Raw genomic sequence first — 20236 nt, forward strand, 5'->3', positions numbered from 1 at the left:
CCGACCACAAAGCTCTGACACTCAGGCTTTGTCCACGATGGAAAATGAACAGGTGGGCAGGAACTCACAGTCTCCCAGTGTTGGTGAGTTCTTTGCCGTTAATGTTCACGAAAAGTTCACTATTTTGCTATACAGAAATTCAAAACAAAAATTTTATCTGCGGATTTGAACAGTTTTTGACCTGTTTCATACTACCGGAAGGTGTATGCTGGTCACAAATGCCGTGCCAAACTGATTTCCTACTCAATTAATCAATCTTTGATGTGAAATTCGCTAATAAACACGAGGCGCATTTCGTATAGCAAACATGCCATAACAAAATGGGCATGGTTCATTTAAGTAAACAAACTAACACTTCTTCCGACTGTTACACCTATGTATTAGCCGTCTCGGGGGGACCCGTTGTCCATGCACCTCTTCGTGCTGTACCTCCATCCACTAATATGCAGACTCGACCAAGCATGCGGGAATGATCTGCTGGTTGCGTATGCCGACGATATCAGTGTAATCGTCACAACAGCAGCACAAATCGAAGCAATGAATATACTGTTCACCCTTTTCGAGATAGCTGCTAGCGCCAAGCTGAATGTGGGGAAAACTGTTGCCATTGATGTTGGTTTTTGCGAGGGAAACTGCATCGACATCCCATGGCTACGGACGGCCAACACGGTGAAGATCCTTGGCGTGATTTTCGTCAACTCGATCCGGCTGATGACGACCATAAACTGGGATGCGGTGGTTAGCAAATATGCGCAACTGATATGGCTCCAATCAACGCGGATTTTGAATTTGCATCAGAAAGTGGCTTTGCTGAATACGTTCGGCACCTCCAGGATCTGGTATCTTTCATCAATTCTACCACCATTCAGTGTACACATGGCGAAAATTACATCGAGGATGGGCACCTTCCTCTGGAGTGGGATGATCGCTCGCGTTCCAATGGCACAATTAGCGCGAAACCGCGAACATGGTGGACTAAAGCTGCAACTTCCGGCGTATAAGTGCAAGTCGCTCGCTATCAACCGGCACTTGAAAGAGATCGAATCCCTTCCCTACTATAAATTCCTTCTTCTGCAAAATCCCCGCCCAGCAATACCAATAGACCTCCCCGACCTGAAACTGATCCTCTCAAACTTATCCCAAATTCCCCCTCAGATTCGACAAAACCCCTCCGCCGATCAAATCCACCAGCATTTCGTGGCACAGACGGAGCAGCCCCGGGTGGAACGAAACTGTCCGACAAACGACTGGCCATGCACGTGTCGGAATATTAGACTCAAGAATCTTTCATCGGAACAGAAAAGCAGGCTGTACGTTGCAGTTAACGGAAAAGTTGAGCACCGAAAACTTTGGTTTGTGATGCGGAGAGTTGACAGCGAGTATTGCTTACACTGCACCAACCAAGCAATAGAAACACTAGAACACAAATTCTGTACCTGCACTCGAGTTGTTCCAGCTTGGGAAATCCTGCAGCGGACAATAGCTACTGTTCTGAATGGGTGGAGACGGCTGTCGTTCGAGGAGCTAATCAGACCGGCTTTGAAGAGAATCAACAGAACAAACAAACTAACAATATTAAAATTGTTTGTAAAGTACATTAGCTATATAAGTAGTTGTAATGGAGTGATAAATTTACAAGCACTGGAGTTCGAACTAAATTTTAATAGTTAAATAATAATGAATGTGATACATCTTTGACAATAAAACCAAATTTATATAAAAAAAAAAAAAAAAAAAAAAACAATAGGATTATTCAAACTTGTCAGATATTTCGAGTTGTTCTTGGAACTGATATGGAAGTGCGGAGATGTCCGTAGATGTTCCGAGAAGTCCGGAGAATTACCTAAGTACGTAAAACTTCTGAGAAGTCTGTAGAATTTCCGACATGACCATAGAATATCCAAGACGTCCATACTTACCATACTTACCAATCAGACTAAGGCCTCTGCTGTCCGAAGAAGTCGTCTCCACTCTACTCGATCCATGGCCACATGTCGCCAGCCTCTTAGCCAGGTCGCCTTCTACTTGGTCGATCTCCCTTGCCCGCAGCGCGCCTCTTCATCATGTGCCTGTTGGGTTGCTTTCGGGAAACATTTCCACTAGTTACGACGTGCCCAGCCCACCGTAGTCGTTCAATTTTTGCAGTGTGGACGATGGTTGGTTGAACTTGGTTCTCCCAACGGCGGGTGCAATTCGAGGTTCATTCGTCTCCTCGACGTCATCCATCTGCACTCCACCGTAGATGGCCCACAACACCTTCCGTTCGAAAACACCAAGGGCACGTTGGTCCTCCACGAGCATAGTCCATTTCTCATGGCCGTAGAGGACCACCAGTCTAATCAGCGTCTAGTCATAATGCGTCTCTGCTGGTATCATTTTTGGCGGTCACCCGTTTGCCCAAATACACGAACTCGTCGACCATATCGATTTCGTCACCGTCAAACCTAACTCGGTGTGGGAGGCTAACATTGTCTTCCCTAGAACCTCTTCCTCTCATATATTTCGTCTTCGATGTACGATGGCCTTCAGTCTGATGTACGTTTCCACCATCGTCTCAAAGTTCCGTACCATGATGCTGATGTCATCGGCGAAGACAAGAAGCAGGATGGACTTCCTGAAGATCGTGCCACTCGTGTCTATCCCAGCTTTTCTGATCACACCTTCTAACGCGATGTTAAATAGCAGAGAGCTGATTTCGATCGATTGTGTTATACGCGGATTTGAATCGATGAACAAATGATGTTTGGGACGTTGTATTCGCAGCATTTCTGCAGAACCTGCCGAATCGCGAAAATTTGGTCCGTGGTAGCGCGGGCACCCATGAATCCCGCCTGGTATTGCCCCACGAACTCTCTTACAAATGGTGACAGGCGGCGGGGACCTTGTAGGCGGCGCTCAGCAGTTTGATCGCGTGGTAGTTGTAGCAATCCAACTTGTCACCCTTTTTGTAGATTGGGCATACGATAACTTCCATCCACTCCTCCGGTAATATCTCCTCCTCCCAAATCTTGGCAATTACCCAGTGCAGCGCTCTAGCCAGTGCTTCACCACCGTATTTTAATAGCTCACTTGGTAGTTGATCTACACCAGTTGCTTTGTTGTTTTTCAGTCGACTGATCTCCTACTCAACTTTTTGGAGATCAGGAGCCGGTAGCCTGTCGTCTTTTACGCGTGCTTCCATGTCTGTTACCGTGCCACCTTTGTTTTCTCCTGCATCACCGTTGAGGTGCTCGTCATAGTACTGCTTCCACCTCTCCATCACCTCACACTCGTTCGTAAGAAGGTTACCGTCCAAGTCCTTGCACATATCGGCTGACGGCACGTAGCCTTTGCGCTAGCTATTTAGCTTCTCATAGAGCTTCCGTGTGTCGTTTACGCGGTACAGATTTTCTATCGCCTCACGATCTCGGTCTTCCTGTTGACGCTTCTTCCTTCGGAAAACCGATTTTTGTCTGTTCCACGCTTGTCTGTTCCGCGCTTGTCTGTCCCGCGCTTGTCTGTTCCGCGCTTGTCTGTATCGCTCCACATTCAATCTCGTGCGGTGTTACAGCATTCTCGCCCGTGCTGAGTTCTTCTCCTCTACTAACAGTTTGCATTCGCCGTCAAACCAGTCATTTCTTCGGTCCGGGATCGCAGTACCTAGTGCCACTGCAGCAGTACTACCTATGGCGGAACGCCATCTTCAAGAGTAGCTGCGCCAAGCTGCTCCTCCGTGGGTAGTGCAGCTTACAGCTGCTGCGCGTAATCCTGGACAACTCTGGCGTCCCGTAATTGCTCAATGTTGGGTCACAGCGTTCGACTTCGAAGGGTGTTATGCACCGTCGAGAGTTTTGAGCGCATGCATACTGCAACTAAGTAGTGGTCCGAATCTATGTTTTCCGTCGATTAGAATGTGATCGATTTGGTTTTCTGTGTTTGATCAAGATATCTCCAGATGGCTTTGTGGATATTCTTGCGGGGGAAAAAGATACCTCAGACTACCATACCACGGGTTGCTGCAAAGTTTACGTATCAATGGATTGCCGGTCTGTATAGTGTCTCCCGCCCTACCTGAGCGTTCATGTCGCCGATGATGATTTTGACGTCCCGTTGATACTTTCTCGTCGTTGGGTCTCCCTTCGTGTGGGCAGTGCACGTTGATGATGCTGTAGTTGAAGAAACGGCCCTTAATTCTCAACTTGCATATCCTCGCGTGAGGCCTCCCTTAGCTCAGTCGGTAAAGGTGCAGCTACAAAGCTGGAGGTGGCTGGGTTCGATTCCTGGTCCGGTCTAGGAATTTTTCGGGTTGGAAAATTTCTCGACTTCTCTGGGCATAGAAGTATGATTGGACTTGCCACACAATTATACCAATGCAAAAATGGTACAGGCATCGAAAGCTCTCAATTAATAACTGTGGAAGTGCATCTAGAACACTAAGTTGGAAGCACGCAATAAGCTAATATGCGATATGCAATAAGCTTGAAATGCGAAGAAGAAGAGAATATCCTCTCGTTGATCGGCTGCCAACCAATCAGGCGTTGGCGCATCTTACCCTGCAAAGCCGGTTCCCAGCTCGTTGGTGGTGTCACAGCTCTGGTAGAAAGTAGCCGCTCGATGTCTGCTTTTCCATACCTTTTGTCCCGTCCAGAAAAGTTCCTGCAGTGCTACGACTTCAACGTTGCGTGGTTGAAGTTCGTCATAGATTAACCTATCGCAGCCCGGGAATCCGAGCGATTTGCAGTTCCATGTTTCGAGTTTCCAATCGTAGTCCTTATTTCGTCACGTAGGTCTATGCCGATTGTTCCGATGCGTGTTTCTTTCTTCGGTATTTGCAACTTTATATTTTTTCCAGGGTGGCTTGTTAGGGCTGCTTCAACCATCTGTCTCGCCGTGGGACCATTGTGCACAGCTCTGTTTAGAGTCCCATGCTGGAGAACAGACTCCGTTTTGTGCCACATGGAGAACAGACTCCGTTTTGTGCCGCACCTCCACTATGGTTACCATGCCAGTGTTCGCGGTGCACTTTTTCACTTTGCTATTACTGGACTGGCAACATTGCCTAGGCTACGCCACCCAGCTGTGTTCATGTTTCAGTTGGTAGTCTTTTGTTATCATATGTATGTCTCGGGGAGGCGGGAGGACCAGAGCTAGCTACCACGCTCCTTCCATGTTGTCAACTCACCATTTTTTAGCCCATGCTGTTTAAAATGTCCTTATATTAATTTTTGTTCATTAAGAATATTTTAAAACCTACTAATTATGTAATGTGATGGTCACTGTGACTGAAACGCCCCTTCCAGTCGTTGTAATACTCCGAATGTCGAAAAGTTCTGCAACTTGGTAAAATATTCCGTTTAGAAATGAGCACTATTCTGTAGGTTTTGTTCACCTGAACTACTTTACCGAGGACAGAAAAGTTTAAACTGGTTGTGTTAAGACGAACTGATCTAACCATCATTCTAAGTTACAAATTTCCAGCCAAACTTACCGTCATTATGTAATTTCCCAAAAAAAAACTACATCTACAGTCAACCACATAAAGCGGAACAAATCCCCAAACGGATATATCTAGGTGAACCAAGTGAAAATGAAATCCACCCACAAACTCCCATTGAAACTATTCTCTGAAACACGTCTTCTTGAGAATGGTAAAAAATTTCCTTAGTACATTAGCTACAAGCACGCAGGGATGGATCGCTCTTTTGGGGCTTTTTCTTCACTTTTGAATGTAGAATGCTAACGTTAAATTCAAATGAATTTTCAGTTAACCCATATTAAAATAAATAGTTTAGTGCTATTAATCTCCCTATCAAAATTCAAAATTTACGCACTTAGGAGCGCTCTCGAGTTAACCTTCGGTGAATATATGGATTTTGGCTCTACAGGCATTAAACCATCTATTTCCACGGTGCCTGTGGCAGAGCAACATTAATAATCAGGTGCTCCGCTTTCATTTGAGGCTAGTTTTCAAATGCTCTATCGGGGACACTGTTTGGGCTGAAATGGGCTTAACATATTTTTTTGGACGCGATTCACACTAAAAAATATAAATTATTCTATATCCTCCGATGGAACATTTTGATGCTTGCCTTAGCTTTCGTTCGGTGGGTGGGCGATACTGATTTTTTATGATAAGGTTTTCTTTCAGAGACACCATGTTTTACGATGGGTTAGCTGAAAATTCAACTGAATTTTACATTAGCATTATATAATAAACAGTAATGAAACAGCCCCAAAAGAGCGATCCATCACTGCACGAGAGGATACATAAAAAAAAAAAACAGGAAAGATCCCGAAAAAGGATAGAACAAGTTCATCACCAAACCTGCTACCTGCTTCGAGGTCATGAACGAAAAGTTTATTCCGAGAAAACTCACCTGAGCGTTGAATGCATGTCCGAGCAGTTCCACCAGTTGCTTTGCATACTGTTCCGAGCGTCCGGTTTCGGTTGCATACAGGACCGTTGCCTTGATCCGTCGTGATAGGGCCCGTCCGAACAATTTCGATGTAAATTTAACGGCCCTGTTGGGTGGGTGAAAGGAATGGAACGAACAGAGAACGGTTAGTTTGAATAGATAGATGGAAATTTCTCTTTTAGGATGCAACGTGCGTCTTGTACGTTGGGTTCGTTACCGGCTAGGGAAATTGCCTGGATTAGATATTTGCTTGTTCGACACGCTGTAAGGTGAAGGATGTTTGATACAGCTTAAAGGTATATTACTTCTTAAGACGAGCTTCAACACTTTCCCTTCTGTACTGCACGGATGTCAATGAAAACTACATCAAAATCGATCACCGGCATCAGCTGGCAAAAGTAGCGCGAATTGGCACATGAAAAGCACTCAATTGAATTCTCTTTCCGAGTGCTGCTGTGTATCGTATGTTCATTTTCGGCACGTGAATGTTCATTTGACGTGATGACGATTTTCCTCTAGCACATTTTTCCTGCACACCCACATTGGTACACGAGCAGGATGCTGTTGCTGATTCCCGTCGGAGACTGCCAAGCAAACGGGAAGGAAATTGTCTGTTTAACGAGATTTAACGACCTTGTCTCTGCTGTTGCGTGTCTCGTTCTGCATTATGCCTTGGAATGGACAAATGGGAAGAGGTTGATGCGATTCGTTAGGGAGGTGGAATGACAGTTTTGTGAATGGAATTTCCGCCGCAACTACATAGGTACCTACTCCAGTTGTAGTGCATAGATAGAGACTAGGAGTGTGGTCCTCTGTCTCGCAGTTAGAGCCAGAAGCGAGTGACACGCGACGACGATGACGGAAAGAACATGCTTGATTGGATCCGTGAAACTTTTTCCGCCGATGTTTCCGACGATAATAGGGCGATACGAGTGCAGAGATGGGACGACATTAGCATGAATGATATGACACTTTCAGGAAACCGGTTCTCGCTCGGGGGATTTTTATTGAGAGAAGGAAGCTGTTCTGAGCGTATTACGCAAAATTGACAATCTTAAGCTATCAATAGCGTGGCGTGATCAGAAGAAAGGAAATGATTATGGTTATTCTAAAACTATTGGAACAAGGCCATATCGAACGAATCCGTATCGTTCAAACAATGGCAAACGTACGATCGTTCTCATCTACCAACGCAACTGAATGAGCTCTCCTTGGACAGAGGAAATCAATCGGCGCAAAATTATGATGATGCCGAACTTTCCCCTGCAATTGGCATCAGCGAGCTCTCGTGATTGATGGGAAATCCGTTCACCATGGACATCCGAAGAGGCAATATCCTCACAACACAATAACAGATTTTTTTTTGTTGTTGCGTTACGTCAGGCAGGAACCCTTGTGCATTGCGTTTTATTGATTCCCCGTCGAAAGTGGGTTTCATCTCAGTAGGCCGATGGCAGCCACCACAAGAAACAGCAGGCCAAACGAATATTGTTTGATGGGATATTATTTATCCAGTAAATTGGGTCGGAGATTTATGGATGGTCAAGCGGAGCATTATTCGTGGTCGGTTGGAAACCACGCTTTTCCACGCTTTTTCAGGTTATGTAAAAGCTCCTACACTTGTCGGACGGTTGGTGCATACGGTGGGGCGTATTAGTTTGATTGGTAACGTTTCGCACTGTGCGTTTCGGAATTTTATTTACTCAGTTCTGCGAACCTTACCTTGCAATTTGTTTGAAGTTGAATTTCCGTCGAGGTTTTTTGTTTTTCGATGAGTCTCGTCCCTTTTTCCAAATGTGCGTTTTAAGTGCGGATTCCTGTGAAATCGAAAGATAACAACAAATTATATTTTGCAATAAAATCTCTTAACAGTCCCCTTGCTCGCCCTCCCGAATGCTCCCAATTTTACAGGAAATTAGAACTGATTGTTATTGATATAGCAACATTACGATCTTGTCGTACATTTACTTCCAAATAAAGAAAACCCTTCTCCCCCACGGAACACGCAGCGACGGCCCCGTTCGAGCTTTTCAAAGTAAACAATAACGCGCTTCGAGCAGGTCTTAATCAATAAAAATTGATTATCTGTGTCCGGAAATAAAAAGACTTTGATCCGTTGCAACAAAAAGAAGTTAAAGAAGGATGGAGAAGATGGAAGCCTGGTCCTCTGTGTATACCCACCTGATACTCAAACGACGGCCGAAGATAATAGAGCGCCATCTCCTGATGGTAGACTGGCGTTACAGAGGAGGACATTGGCGGCACGATCCATACCCAGTCCGCTGGGCAGCCGTTTCTGAAAAAGGGAACATAAATCGTGGAATGATAAGAAGAGAAGATGATTTTCGGTAACTGAAATTTATATGTTGCGTTCTGGTGTGTGGTTGTGCTTATAGGAAATGGATTAATTTGTTTATCTAAAAAAATAACGTTTTAATCAACGTTATTTTTAGATGCGCTCGTTTATAGCATCTGTTAGAGTATTGATGGCCAATTCATCGGTTGATGATGCCTGCTTTCACGTACCGAATGTTTGTGTAAGATTTCAGCTTTTGCTGGCAGATTTCACGTGGAACTTGTAAAATTTTATCACTAGGGTGGATCAGCTAACTCCCTATTTTGGAGGCGAACCAGTCCAAGGCTGAAAGCCTCCCTAATAAAGTTAAATAATTATAATAATAACTCCCTACTCCCCACCAGTGCTATTAAAAAAAAATATGGGATTTACGAAACCGTGGTAATTTGAACTTGTAGAGTAGTAGAGGTGGTAAAGTATGTTTTTGACATATAAAACCATTCAATTTACTAATCAGAGAGTTACAATCAGCGATTTTATGAGCGGTGAACATTCACTCAGTGAATATTCACCGATCATAAAATTGTAACTCTCTGAAAGCGGAATTGGCATGTTTCATGTGTCAAACACATATTTTACAATCTATTCGTGTAACATACATGGTGAACACATCATCATAAAGGGTGATACGGTCAAAATTTGGTCAATATCAACTTGACGTATTTCTTTCAATTTTGCATTTAAAAAACCTGAACACCCCTCATTTTGAAGGTATGTGTGTGTAGATTGTTGCTCCTATTTTGATTTTGGAATTCACTCTTCAGTTGTCAAAATGCCGTCCAAGCAAGAAGAGCAGCGTATCAAAATTTTGCTCGCGCATCGCGAAAATCCGAGCTACTCGCACGCAAAGTTGGCAAAATCGCTAAAAGTTGCCAAATCAACCGTTACAAATGTAATTAAAGTGTTTGGGGAACGTTTGTCGACAGCCAGGAAGTCTGGATCGGGGGGAAATCGAAAACCGGAAGCCGCTGAGACGACAAAGAGAGTTGCCGGTAATTTCAAGCGAAACCCTAACCTCTCTCTCCGAGATGCCGCAAATAAGCTGGGTGTATCGTCTACAACCGTGCATCGAGCCAAAAAACGAGCCGGACTATCGACTTACAAGAAGGTAGTGACTCCAAATCGCGATGATAAACAAAATACGACGGCCAAAGCGCGATCCCGGAGGCTGTACACGACGATGCTGACGAAGTTTGACCAACAATCAATACGAAACTAACGATTTTAAATTGGTTCACCACTTTAGTAGCCTATTGGTCCCAAGCAAACGATTAACGTACCCTATTCTAGTCGAAATTCTAGTACTACGCAATGTTTGTTTTGATTCGCTATGAAAGTTTGACAGATAAAATGAGGGGTTATTGGTTTTTCCTATGTTTCGAGGGGTGATTCGACAAGCTTGGGATCGAAGATAGTACCAGAGGTGAGCCAAAAAGTTGAGCACGTTTCTTCGGGACCTACTTGTCTTAGAGTTACCTCTATGGTTTGACTGCGTGGTAATGGACGACGAAACCTACGTCAAAGCCGACTACAAGCAGCTTCCGGGACAGGAGTTTTATACGGCAAAAGGAAGGGGAAAGGTAGCAGATGTTTTCAAGCACATGAAACTGTCAAAGTTCGCAAAGAAATATCTGGTTTGGCAAGCCATCTGTACCTGTGGCTTGAAAAGCAGCATTTTCATAGCTTCCGGGACTGTCAACCAAGAAATTTACGTGAAAGAGTGTTTGAATAAACGTCTGCTGCCTTTCCTGAAGAAACACGGTTGTTCCGTACTGTTTTGGCCGGATTTGGCATCTTGCCATTACGGTAAAAAGGCCATGGAATGGTACGCCGCCAACAACGTGCAGGTGGTTCCCAAGGACAAGAACCCTCCCAACACGCCAGAGCTCCGCCCAATTGAGAAAAACTGGGCTATTGTCAAGCGGAACCTAAAGAAGACCAAAAAAACTGCTAAGGGCGAGCAGCAGTTCAAGGCAAACTGGCTTTCTGCGGCGAAGAAGGTGGACAAGGTGGCTGTACAAAATCTGATGGCAGGGGTCAAGCGTAAGGCCCGGCAATTCGGATTTGGAAATGCGGAAGCCTAACTGAATATTTTTCCTGAATTTTATACTAATTGAACTTGAAAAAGAAATTTAATTTGATTTTTTAAATAAACGATTTCACCGATTTACACGCGTTTTCCCTTGACCAAATTTTGACCGTATCACCCTTTAACATCTAATAATTTCAGAAATCAGAAAATTATTTTTTATAGCATATCGATAGCAGCAACCTTCCACTGGAGTATGAGTAAATCTTTTCTCATCTAATCTAATCTAAAACCAACACAGCCAGCAGGGTTGCTTCCACTCACTTGCTATAAAAACATATTTTTCGGAATTATGCAATCATAAGATGATACAATGATATGCTGTACTTGTAAGTAACGAGAAAAGGGTTTAAAGTATGTGTTTGACTCATAAAACCTGTCAATTTTGCTTTCAGAGCGTCACAATAAGCGATCTTATGATTCGTGAGCGTTCACTCAGAGTGAGCACTCACGAGTCGTAAAATTGCTGATTGTGACGCATTGAAAGCAATATTGACAGATTTTATGTGTCAAACACATACTTCACGTTCTCATCTTGTAACTTACAAGTACTAATTATCACTGTACCATCTCATGATTTCATAATTCTGAAAAACATTTTTTTTATAGTAAGTGAGTGGAAGTAACACTGACAGCCAGTTCATGAAACCCTCCTGTAAAATAATAGGAAATTCCAGCATCATTTTTCCTGTCTATTTAATATATTGTGTGTGGCATGATAATTTCTTAAAATGGGATTATACCATCTGTTCTCTTTTTATGGCCGTATGACTACGCCCACTGATTTAGCACAGAGTTACTTCCACTCATTTGCTATAAAACATTGATTTTCGGAATTATGAAACCATTAGATGTTGAAATGATAATATTCACCTGTAAGTTACAAGAAGAGGTTATAAAGTATGTGTTTGACACATTAAACTTGTCAATATTGCTTTCAGAGCGCCACAGTAAGCGATTTTACGATTCGTGAGCGCTCACTCTGAGTGAACGCTCACGAATCATAAAATCGCTGATGGCAACGCTCTGAAAGCAATATTGATAGGTTTAAGTATGTATAAATTTTATTGTAACTAATCAATTAGCAACTAATTAATTATCATTACAACATCTAATGATTTCATAATTCCGAAAACAGTTTTTTTTTATAGCAAGTGAGTGGAAGCAACCCTGATTTAACATACGGTGACTCTTTATCCAGGATTCGCTCCTCAAGCCGCTTCCATAAAATACTATCTAAGTTACACACCTGAGTAGAATCCTTATGAGCGGGGTTGCAGCGCGCTTCGATCGTCATCAAATGAGAATTTAACATAAGCGTGACATTATGTTCCACATCAGAGATGCGCAAAATATATCAACACGGCCAAGCCTACTATACAGAAATTAAGGGGCAAGATGATTCAGAAACATCGAGCCTGTTTAAATCAAAGATGATGAATGGGTGAAACGTGGAAATCTCGTACCGTACGTTCCGTTGCATTGATATTTATAAATGATCGGTCATTAGAAGCATCTAATCTAAAACGGCTAAGTGATGCTCCATTTTTTGTGGTCGGGGCATGAGCACTAACTTTTGTCCTAGCCCCATATGGCTTATGTTTATAAATCCATTACTCGCTTTCTGAAAAGGGAAGAAAATGACGTAGGAGAAGGAAAAAGGAGGAAGGAACCCTAGTTCAATCATGCCTTGTATGAATATCGAGAAAAGTGGGTCTCTAATCAATCTACAAGAAAAGTTCGCGAAATCTCACAATAGCTCACGAACTTTTCCATTTAAAATCTCGCGATATTTTCCAACGTTGAACACGAAGAGGTGAGAGCTAGATTTTAGTGTAGATAAATAGAACGAGAATACTCATTATGTTGTACTCCTATCGTCCTGCAGTACTGCTTTTGAAACAAAGGCTATTCCTTGACTTTTCCGGACTAACGGGTGTTCAATAAAAATGAGAATGATTTCAGTGCTGTCCAACGCTCTTGTGAGAGCATCGCGACCCTTCTTCAATATTCATTGACGTTTTTTTTTTTAAAGAATACACATTATGTTTTTAATAAAAAATACTGATATCGTTGAAAAAAAAAATGTTTTTTACTAGCTATTGAACACCAGTTATTTCTAAACTAGTTCAAATATTCTTCAGACCCATCTTTCAAGTACGAAAACATTACTGAAGACATCAGCCGACTAAAACAAAAGCACAAGGACGACCCTATTGCCGAATGAACCAATGTATAAATCTATGCATGAACTTAGCTATTTGCACTCGTTCCCATCCATTGAAAATAGCGCGCTCGAAATTTCAAAACAAATTATAGCACGAAAGTGGCTCTCAGAAATGATGTTTAAGACAAAGTTGTACAAAACTGAGAAAAGGTACTCACCAAATGAACGACGGTTCGCCCGTGAAGCAAACATTCTCCTATGTCTAGCTCGTCATTTAACAACATTCCATCGGATCCAAAGGGTTGGTTACTCCGCACAGTGTGTCACAAAAAAAGCTTGGGCACACATGGGCACAGTCATTGGCATTGTTTGGCACCCATGGTTACAATTTTTATGATCTTTAAAGTTACTGGAAACACTGATCTTTTTCCTGCGCCTGCACCGTGTGCATGTGTCAAAATATGTTATTGATATTGCCACAATACAATCCAATCCAAAACCGTGGATTCTACTAAATCGAATTGTCAGCGCACATCCTAAAGCCTGTCCAATGAAGAAGGTACATCATTTCGCGCCAGACTGCGTACAATCATTCCGACCACAATCATTCCGATTCCAGCTGAAAAAATCAGGGCAATCGCTTGAATAGCAACACTCCGCAATCTCAGTATTACATTTTTTCGGGGCTCATCCAAGATAGTTTATCAACCTTACCCTTGACCAGTGATGGAAAAGTTCGCGAAAACCCCTTCACCTTTGGTAAACTTCGTGAAATATCGCGAAATTTTCCGACACTACCCTCGACAAACTTCTCATACCTCCCGGTTTCATGATATCCTCCAGCTCCGTTATCAAAACCGTTACACAGACCCCCGTGACGGCAGTCCCATCCACATTTCCTCCTATCTGGGATCTATCCGTTCAATAGATGAACAGAACAAGAACAGCTGACAGCGGTGTCGTGACCGAACCGAGATTTCCAGCCTCGGCCGTGGCTACACGAATTAGCGATGCAGCTTCCAATGCTGCTGCTATTCTTGCGGCTGCTGCTGGTAATTCTTTTGACGAATTTTGGAGAACACGGACCAGCAGAAGGAACAGCACCAGGATTGGAAGCAGCCACAGCCATGGGAGCTGCATCGCTAGTTCTTGTAGCCGTTGAAAAGGCTGAAAATCTGAATTTTAGTCGGAAAGTCAACAACAAACAAAAATTATACCATCCTACCTCACCTCCTGGAACTGCATATCATCGGCTGCTACTACTGCTGCTGCTACACCAACATAGAATCACAGACAAACAGACGTAACTCTTTGAAAAAGTTTTTCTTGAAAACATAGTATCTCAAAACATAGGACCTCAGTAACGACATCTCTCTGGCTTCTCGCGGAAAACAAGATTGCTCGCTAACTCGCAAACAATATTGCATAAAAGTTCTATAGAATGTATAGAAACGTCAAAGTGATCCGATGCCAGCGCTGCGGCGAGTACTTCGCGGAACTGATAATATTCAAATCTACCGTTAAATGCGTGAACGAAGATACACAATGAAGTGTTACGTCTGTTTGTCTGTGATAGAATGTTGCAGGACCGTCTTGGTAAAATCCACCCGCAAGGTCCGTATCTCGGAACGGAAATGTTGTAGCTACTCCCGGGTCATCTCAGGTTTCGAAAAACAAAACAAAAACAAGAGCTGTCAAAATACCAGGCAAGCAAACAAAAGTCAGTTCAATGACTTCTTGGCACCGCCAGCACAGCTGAACCACACTGAAAAAAAAAGGTTGGCGCAACATAAGTGTGTAGAGTGAGCACCCTTTGATCGGATCTTCAAAGAAACTCTTGCACAATCCGTTTCCAATCAGAATCCTCGGGCCATCCTGTCAATCGCATAATAAGAGTTCTGAAAAGGATGCTGATTAAATAAAACACTTTGGAATGCATTGGGCCCATACATATCAGCAATCCACTAAATTTTCAATAGCGTACGTTCATCTAGATAAAATTGATAAAAAGCAGATTTTTAGCCATAGGCCCAATCTTAGATCCATAGGCCAACATTAAAGCCATTTCCCCTATAACAAATATTTAATTCCTAATTTTCGTTTCCCGAAAAATTCCTAGACCGGACCGGGAATCACACCCTCTCAACTCTAGCATGGTCTTGCTTTGTAGTTGCGCCTTTACCGACTGAGCTAAGAGAGGCCATCATTAAATTATGTGAGAATAAGGATTTCCAACCGAAACCGGTAGACAGGGTATCTTGAAACGTGAGAGTAATTTTGTACAGTTGGATATTAGATGTAAGGCAAAATCCATAGAGATCCTGCAATTATCCAGATATTCATTCTAAAAATTTCCTGGAGTTCTCAGAATTTTTCGATAGTTTCTTTGGACTTCCTCGAAGTTCCCTAGATTTTCTCAAGATGTTCTTGACTTCACTGAAGTTCACTGTACTTTTCTGAAGTCCACGTAACTTCTAAAATCTCTCACAATTTTCCTGAAGTAAATGGAACTGCCTTTACTTTTTCGAAACTACTTGGATGCTCATGGAACTTCCCTTAACATATTTAGAATTTTCTGCAAATTTTCCCAAAGTTCCCACATTTTTTTTTTAATTATAGAAAATTCGTGATGTTTTGAAAATTTCCCAGAAGATCTCGAAAGTTCTTTGAAATGTCTGTAATGTTCCTGAAGCTAATGAAACTCTCCTAAGGTTCTCTGATCTTACCTAAAATGCTCGGAACTTTTCTCTTATTCATGAAATTCTTTTAAAGCTTTTAGTATTCACTGAACTTAACTCAAAAGTTTTATGAAGTTTTCTCATCTCTGAAGTTTTCTGTACTAGGGTAGATGTACCAGTAATGGTTATACGTTCCACGTTGCTGTGTTCCAATTATGGCATATGAAACTTCAATATGCCTTAATTGGAACACAATATAATAGGAACGTATAACCATGACTACTACATCTACCCCACTTGAAAATTTTAGGGCATCTCAAAGTTTCCCGTAATTTTCCTGAAATTAATTGAACTGCAATCACCTTCCCAGAAGTCCCGCCAACTCTCGAAACCGCGCTGAAGCTCACGCCCAAAATGATCCCGCATTTTCTTGATGTTCATGAAATTTTCTTGAAGTTCTCGGTGTTTCCCTGATGTTCTCAGATCACCCCTAAAATTATCTGGACTTCAAAGAAGTTCCCGAAGTAATCTGAGCTCCTGTAATCTCAAAATTCCCTGAAAAATCATGACTTCGCTGGAGTTTTTTGAACTTCCCTGAAATCTACGGGACATCTAATTTTCCTGAAATTAAAATGGAACAATTTATAATTTAGTTCGTAGATTTACAATGCAGTTTTTTTTTTAATTTTCGTGAAATTCATGGAACTACCTATAAATTATCGGATCTAATTCTTCAACATGTTTGAACTTCCCCAAAAGTCTAGACTTTCCTGTTGTTTTACTTGTTTTCCTGATTTTATTTGAATTGCCCGAAAGATCTCTGAACCTCTTTAAAATTATCTAGACTTCCAAAAAAATCAGTATTTTATAAAAGTTCTCACTATTCACCTAAAGTTAATTAAATTGCCATGAAGTTACTAGGTCTTCCATGAATTTTCCGTAATTTTCTTGAAGTTTCGAAACTTTTTTGAACCTCGCATAACTTTCCCCTAATCTTCCCCGGAATTCACCTAAAGTTAATTGAATTGCCATGAAGCTACTAGGTCTTCCTTGAATTCCCGTAATTTTCCTGAAGTTTCGAAAAGTTGTTTTAACCTCGCATAACTTTCCCCTAATTTTCCCCGGAATTCCCTAAATTTTTTAATGTTCCTGAAATTATCCAGATACTCATATAACTTCCCTGAAGATCCTGCAATGTCCCTGAAGATTTTGGAAAATTCTTAAAATTCTAGGAATATTCCATAATTCCTTGGAACTCTTTAAAAGTTTTAGCAATTTTCCTGAAGTACTTAACCGCTCAGAAGTTCTGTGATCATTAGACTGATGCAAAATTTGACTTTTTCGCTCCACAGTGCTTAAATGGTTTCAAATCGGGTCCTGATTAGCCTCTCAAAGTTAAAACTCATTTGGTTAGAAACAGACTTCACACAAGACATTTGAAGTTTACATGTAAATTACTATGGGAAACCTCAACTTTTTGTTCATTGCCTTCTAGTCTTTTTCCATATTGAGCTGTGCCATTCTTATAGAAAATTTTCTCAGCTACAACTTTGCTGAAGATTGTTTCTATGTAAAACGAGACAGGAAAAAGTTATTAATTATTTAAGAGATTGGTAAACTTATGACATGATCAAGCAGCTGCTCTGTAGGCAACACTGTATTTTGCAGTGTGACATAGTAGCCATGATTTGTGTGTCCTATTCAACGCCCCAGAAACACCAATGTTGCCTGCTGAGCAGTTGATTGAGCATGATCATAAGACATCAGCGCATTGAACCATTTATAACTTTCGATCCTTGCATTTAATTAAAAAGTGGTCTTCAGCAAAGTTGTAGCTGGGAAAATTTTCTACAAGTACAGTTTGAAGCAGACCAATATGGTGAATTATTAGATAGACATGAACAAAAATCTTGGTTTTACCATAGTAATTGTCATTCAAACTTCAATTGGTTTGTGCCATCTCAGTTTCTCACCAAATGGGTTCAAATTTTGAGAGGTTAGTCAGGATCCAATTTTGAATCGTTTAAGTATTGTGGAGCGAAAATTTCAAATTTTGCATCACTCTAGTGATCATCTTCGAAATACTCGGAGCATTCCTAAATATAATGAAACCACCTTAAAATCTCAGATCTCCTTTGATGGTCTCAAGACGGCGTTTCACAGATTTGAATATTAAAAATACTCGCAATTTTCTGTACATTAATGGAACTGTCTTGATGTTTTCTGATCTTCGCTAAAGCCCCGCATTTTTTAAAGTTCTCAAATCTACCATTGAAAATACAGAACTTCCTTTAAAATGTTCTCACATTTTCCTTATGTTCACGTAACTTCCCTTAGCTCAGTCGGTAAAGGCGCAGCTATAAAGCAAAACCATGATGGAGGTGGCTGGGTTTGATTCCCGGTCCAGTCTAGGAATTTTTCGGGTTAGAAAATGTCTCGGGCATAGAAGTATGATTATACTTGCCACACAATTATACTAATGCAGAACTGGTACAGGCACCGCTCTCAATTAATAACTGTGGAAGTGCATCTAGGACACTAAGTTGAAAGCACGCAATAAGCTAATATGTGATAAGCAATAATCTTGAAATGCGAAGAAGAAGAAGAAGAAGAAGAAGAAGAAGAAGAAGAAGAAGAAGAAGAAGAAGAAGAAAACGTAACTTCCCCGCGGCAAAAATCACGATTCCTAAATGTTTATAGGCCTCTTGAATCTTTGCTGAAGTTTTCCTTTAAAATTCCAGAAATTTCCTTGAAATTAGTGGAACAGCCCTGTGGTTCTCCAATCTGTCCTGATTTTTCGAAGCTTCCCTGAAATTCTCTCAAATCTCTTCCCTCTCAAAAGTTCTCTCAAAGTTCTTGGTTCTTCTTGTTCTAGGCTTTTTACGCTTCTGTAGCGAGCGTTTTTCGGGCTCTTGGTTTAGTGTTCTAGATTCACTTCCACAGTTATTAAGTGAGAGCTTTATATGCCAGCCAATGCATGAATTTGTATACTGTGTGGCAAGCACAATGATACTCTATGCCTAGGGCAATCAAGAAAATTTCCGAGACGGGGAATCGAACGCACTGGTAATACCATGCTTTTCCTGACTACGCTATCTGAGGCCTTTGAAGTTCTTGGTACTGTCATGAAATAAATGCAACTGTCCTGAAAACCTTTAAACATCCATGAAGTTCTCTGGACTTCTGTGAAGTTTTCGTAATACTTCTGATATTTTTTTCCCTGGAGTTCTCTGATCGTTCCTGAAATTTCCAAAACTTCTTTAGGATTCCCGAAGTTATACATAAGTTAATGCAACTGACTTTAATTTATCGGAACCTACCTGTACAGAACTTTAAACTTTCCAGAAAGTCTGGACTTTCCTGAAGATTTCAAAACCTAGCTTCTCTGAGATACTTGGACCATCTTAACAGTTTCAACAATGTTTCTCAAGTTCTCTCTTCTCTGAACTTCTTCTGATTTCCCTGAACTTGCAGAAGCTAATGGAACCGCCTTTAAATTTTTAATGTTTTCCTGAAGTTTTCAAAACTTTCCAATTGATTTAAGAACTTCCCATATTTCCCACAGTTTGTTTATAACTCTCGGCATTTCCTTCATTCCGCAAAACGTTTTTAACGTTCTTACGTTTTTTTGTGAAAATAAATTAACTTTCCTGAAGATATCTAATTTTTCTTTAAGTTCACGGAACTTTCCTTAAATCCATGCAATCCACCTGAATATTCACTGCGATTATTTTGGAGTGGCGTTGCGCGTAGTAGTTTGGATTAAAAATTACCACAGTGATTAAACATTTCTACTGAGAGCTAAGCCATGCGTTTCAACAACCCCACGCATTTCAACTTGCCCCGGTTTAGCTTATATAAAAGCAAAAAAATATAAATCTTTGCTCAGAAGTCGAATCGATTGGCGGTCTTCGACAAAATTGTTCTGCATAGTTTTTCCAATCTAAATCACAATATTTTTTTTTTCACAATTAATCATGTTTTGTTGTTTTTGATATTATCCACATCCAGAGGGCCAGTCACTTTCGAATGTATGTTTTTATTCATTATCGTCTCTATGGGCAGTTTTAGATGCACAAAAATTGCCCGAGAACATTACTATGGTGATAAGGTAAACACTCGTTTATTTGTTTCCTTCTGTGAAAGCATGTTTAGTCACAAATCGTGGATTCTATGATATTTTCCATACTGCAAAAAATATTTTCCTACCACTGAAGGGGTGACATCTCTCGGATCTTCAGTATAGCTACTACTCAAATCATATACTTAATTGATAAATTTTTGAATCTTTGATTCTTAGTTTCTTTACGATTTCCATGCTATCTCCCATACAAACTTTAAAGTTCTCCCGTAAATCCAGCTTGTAACGAAATCCGTTCACATTTGGCACAGTTGCTAAGAATCTCTATACATATCGAAAAAAACAGTGGGGGAGCAGGTCGTTATGATCTGCCATACAAATTAGACCCACCCTAATGATCACACTTTTCCGATTTCCAATAGTCGCTTAAATTGTTGATCAATTTCTGATTTCGAAACCAAACTGAAAGT

At 41.3% G+C, this 20236-nt stretch overlaps 1 protein-coding gene across 3 annotated transcripts in view; it reads right to left on the reverse strand.

Annotated features, from left to right (window-relative positions):
- The window catches only part of Nos (Nitric oxide synthase), a 288786-nt gene that overhangs the window by 51169 nt on the left and 217381 nt on the right, over window positions 1-20236 (reverse strand). For all 3 annotated transcript variants that reach the window (XM_065220708.1, XM_065220709.1, XM_065220707.1), the window contains exons 10-12: window positions 8577-8691; window positions 8118-8212; window positions 6357-6501 (exon numbers count right to left, since the gene is read on the reverse strand). In XM_065220708.1, the coding sequence (XP_065076780.1) occupies window positions 6357-6501; window positions 8118-8212; window positions 8577-8691 (355 nt within the window). The remainder of the gene's footprint in view (window positions 1-6356; window positions 6502-8117; window positions 8213-8576; window positions 8692-20236) is intronic.

Source organism: Ochlerotatus camptorhynchus, unplaced genomic scaffold (assembly GCF_037179485.1).
Source record: "Ochlerotatus camptorhynchus isolate MF236.1 unplaced genomic scaffold, CSIRO-AGI_Acam_v1.1 ptg000131l, whole genome shotgun sequence".
NCBI lineage: Eukaryota > Metazoa > Arthropoda > Insecta > Diptera > Culicidae > Ochlerotatus > Ochlerotatus camptorhynchus.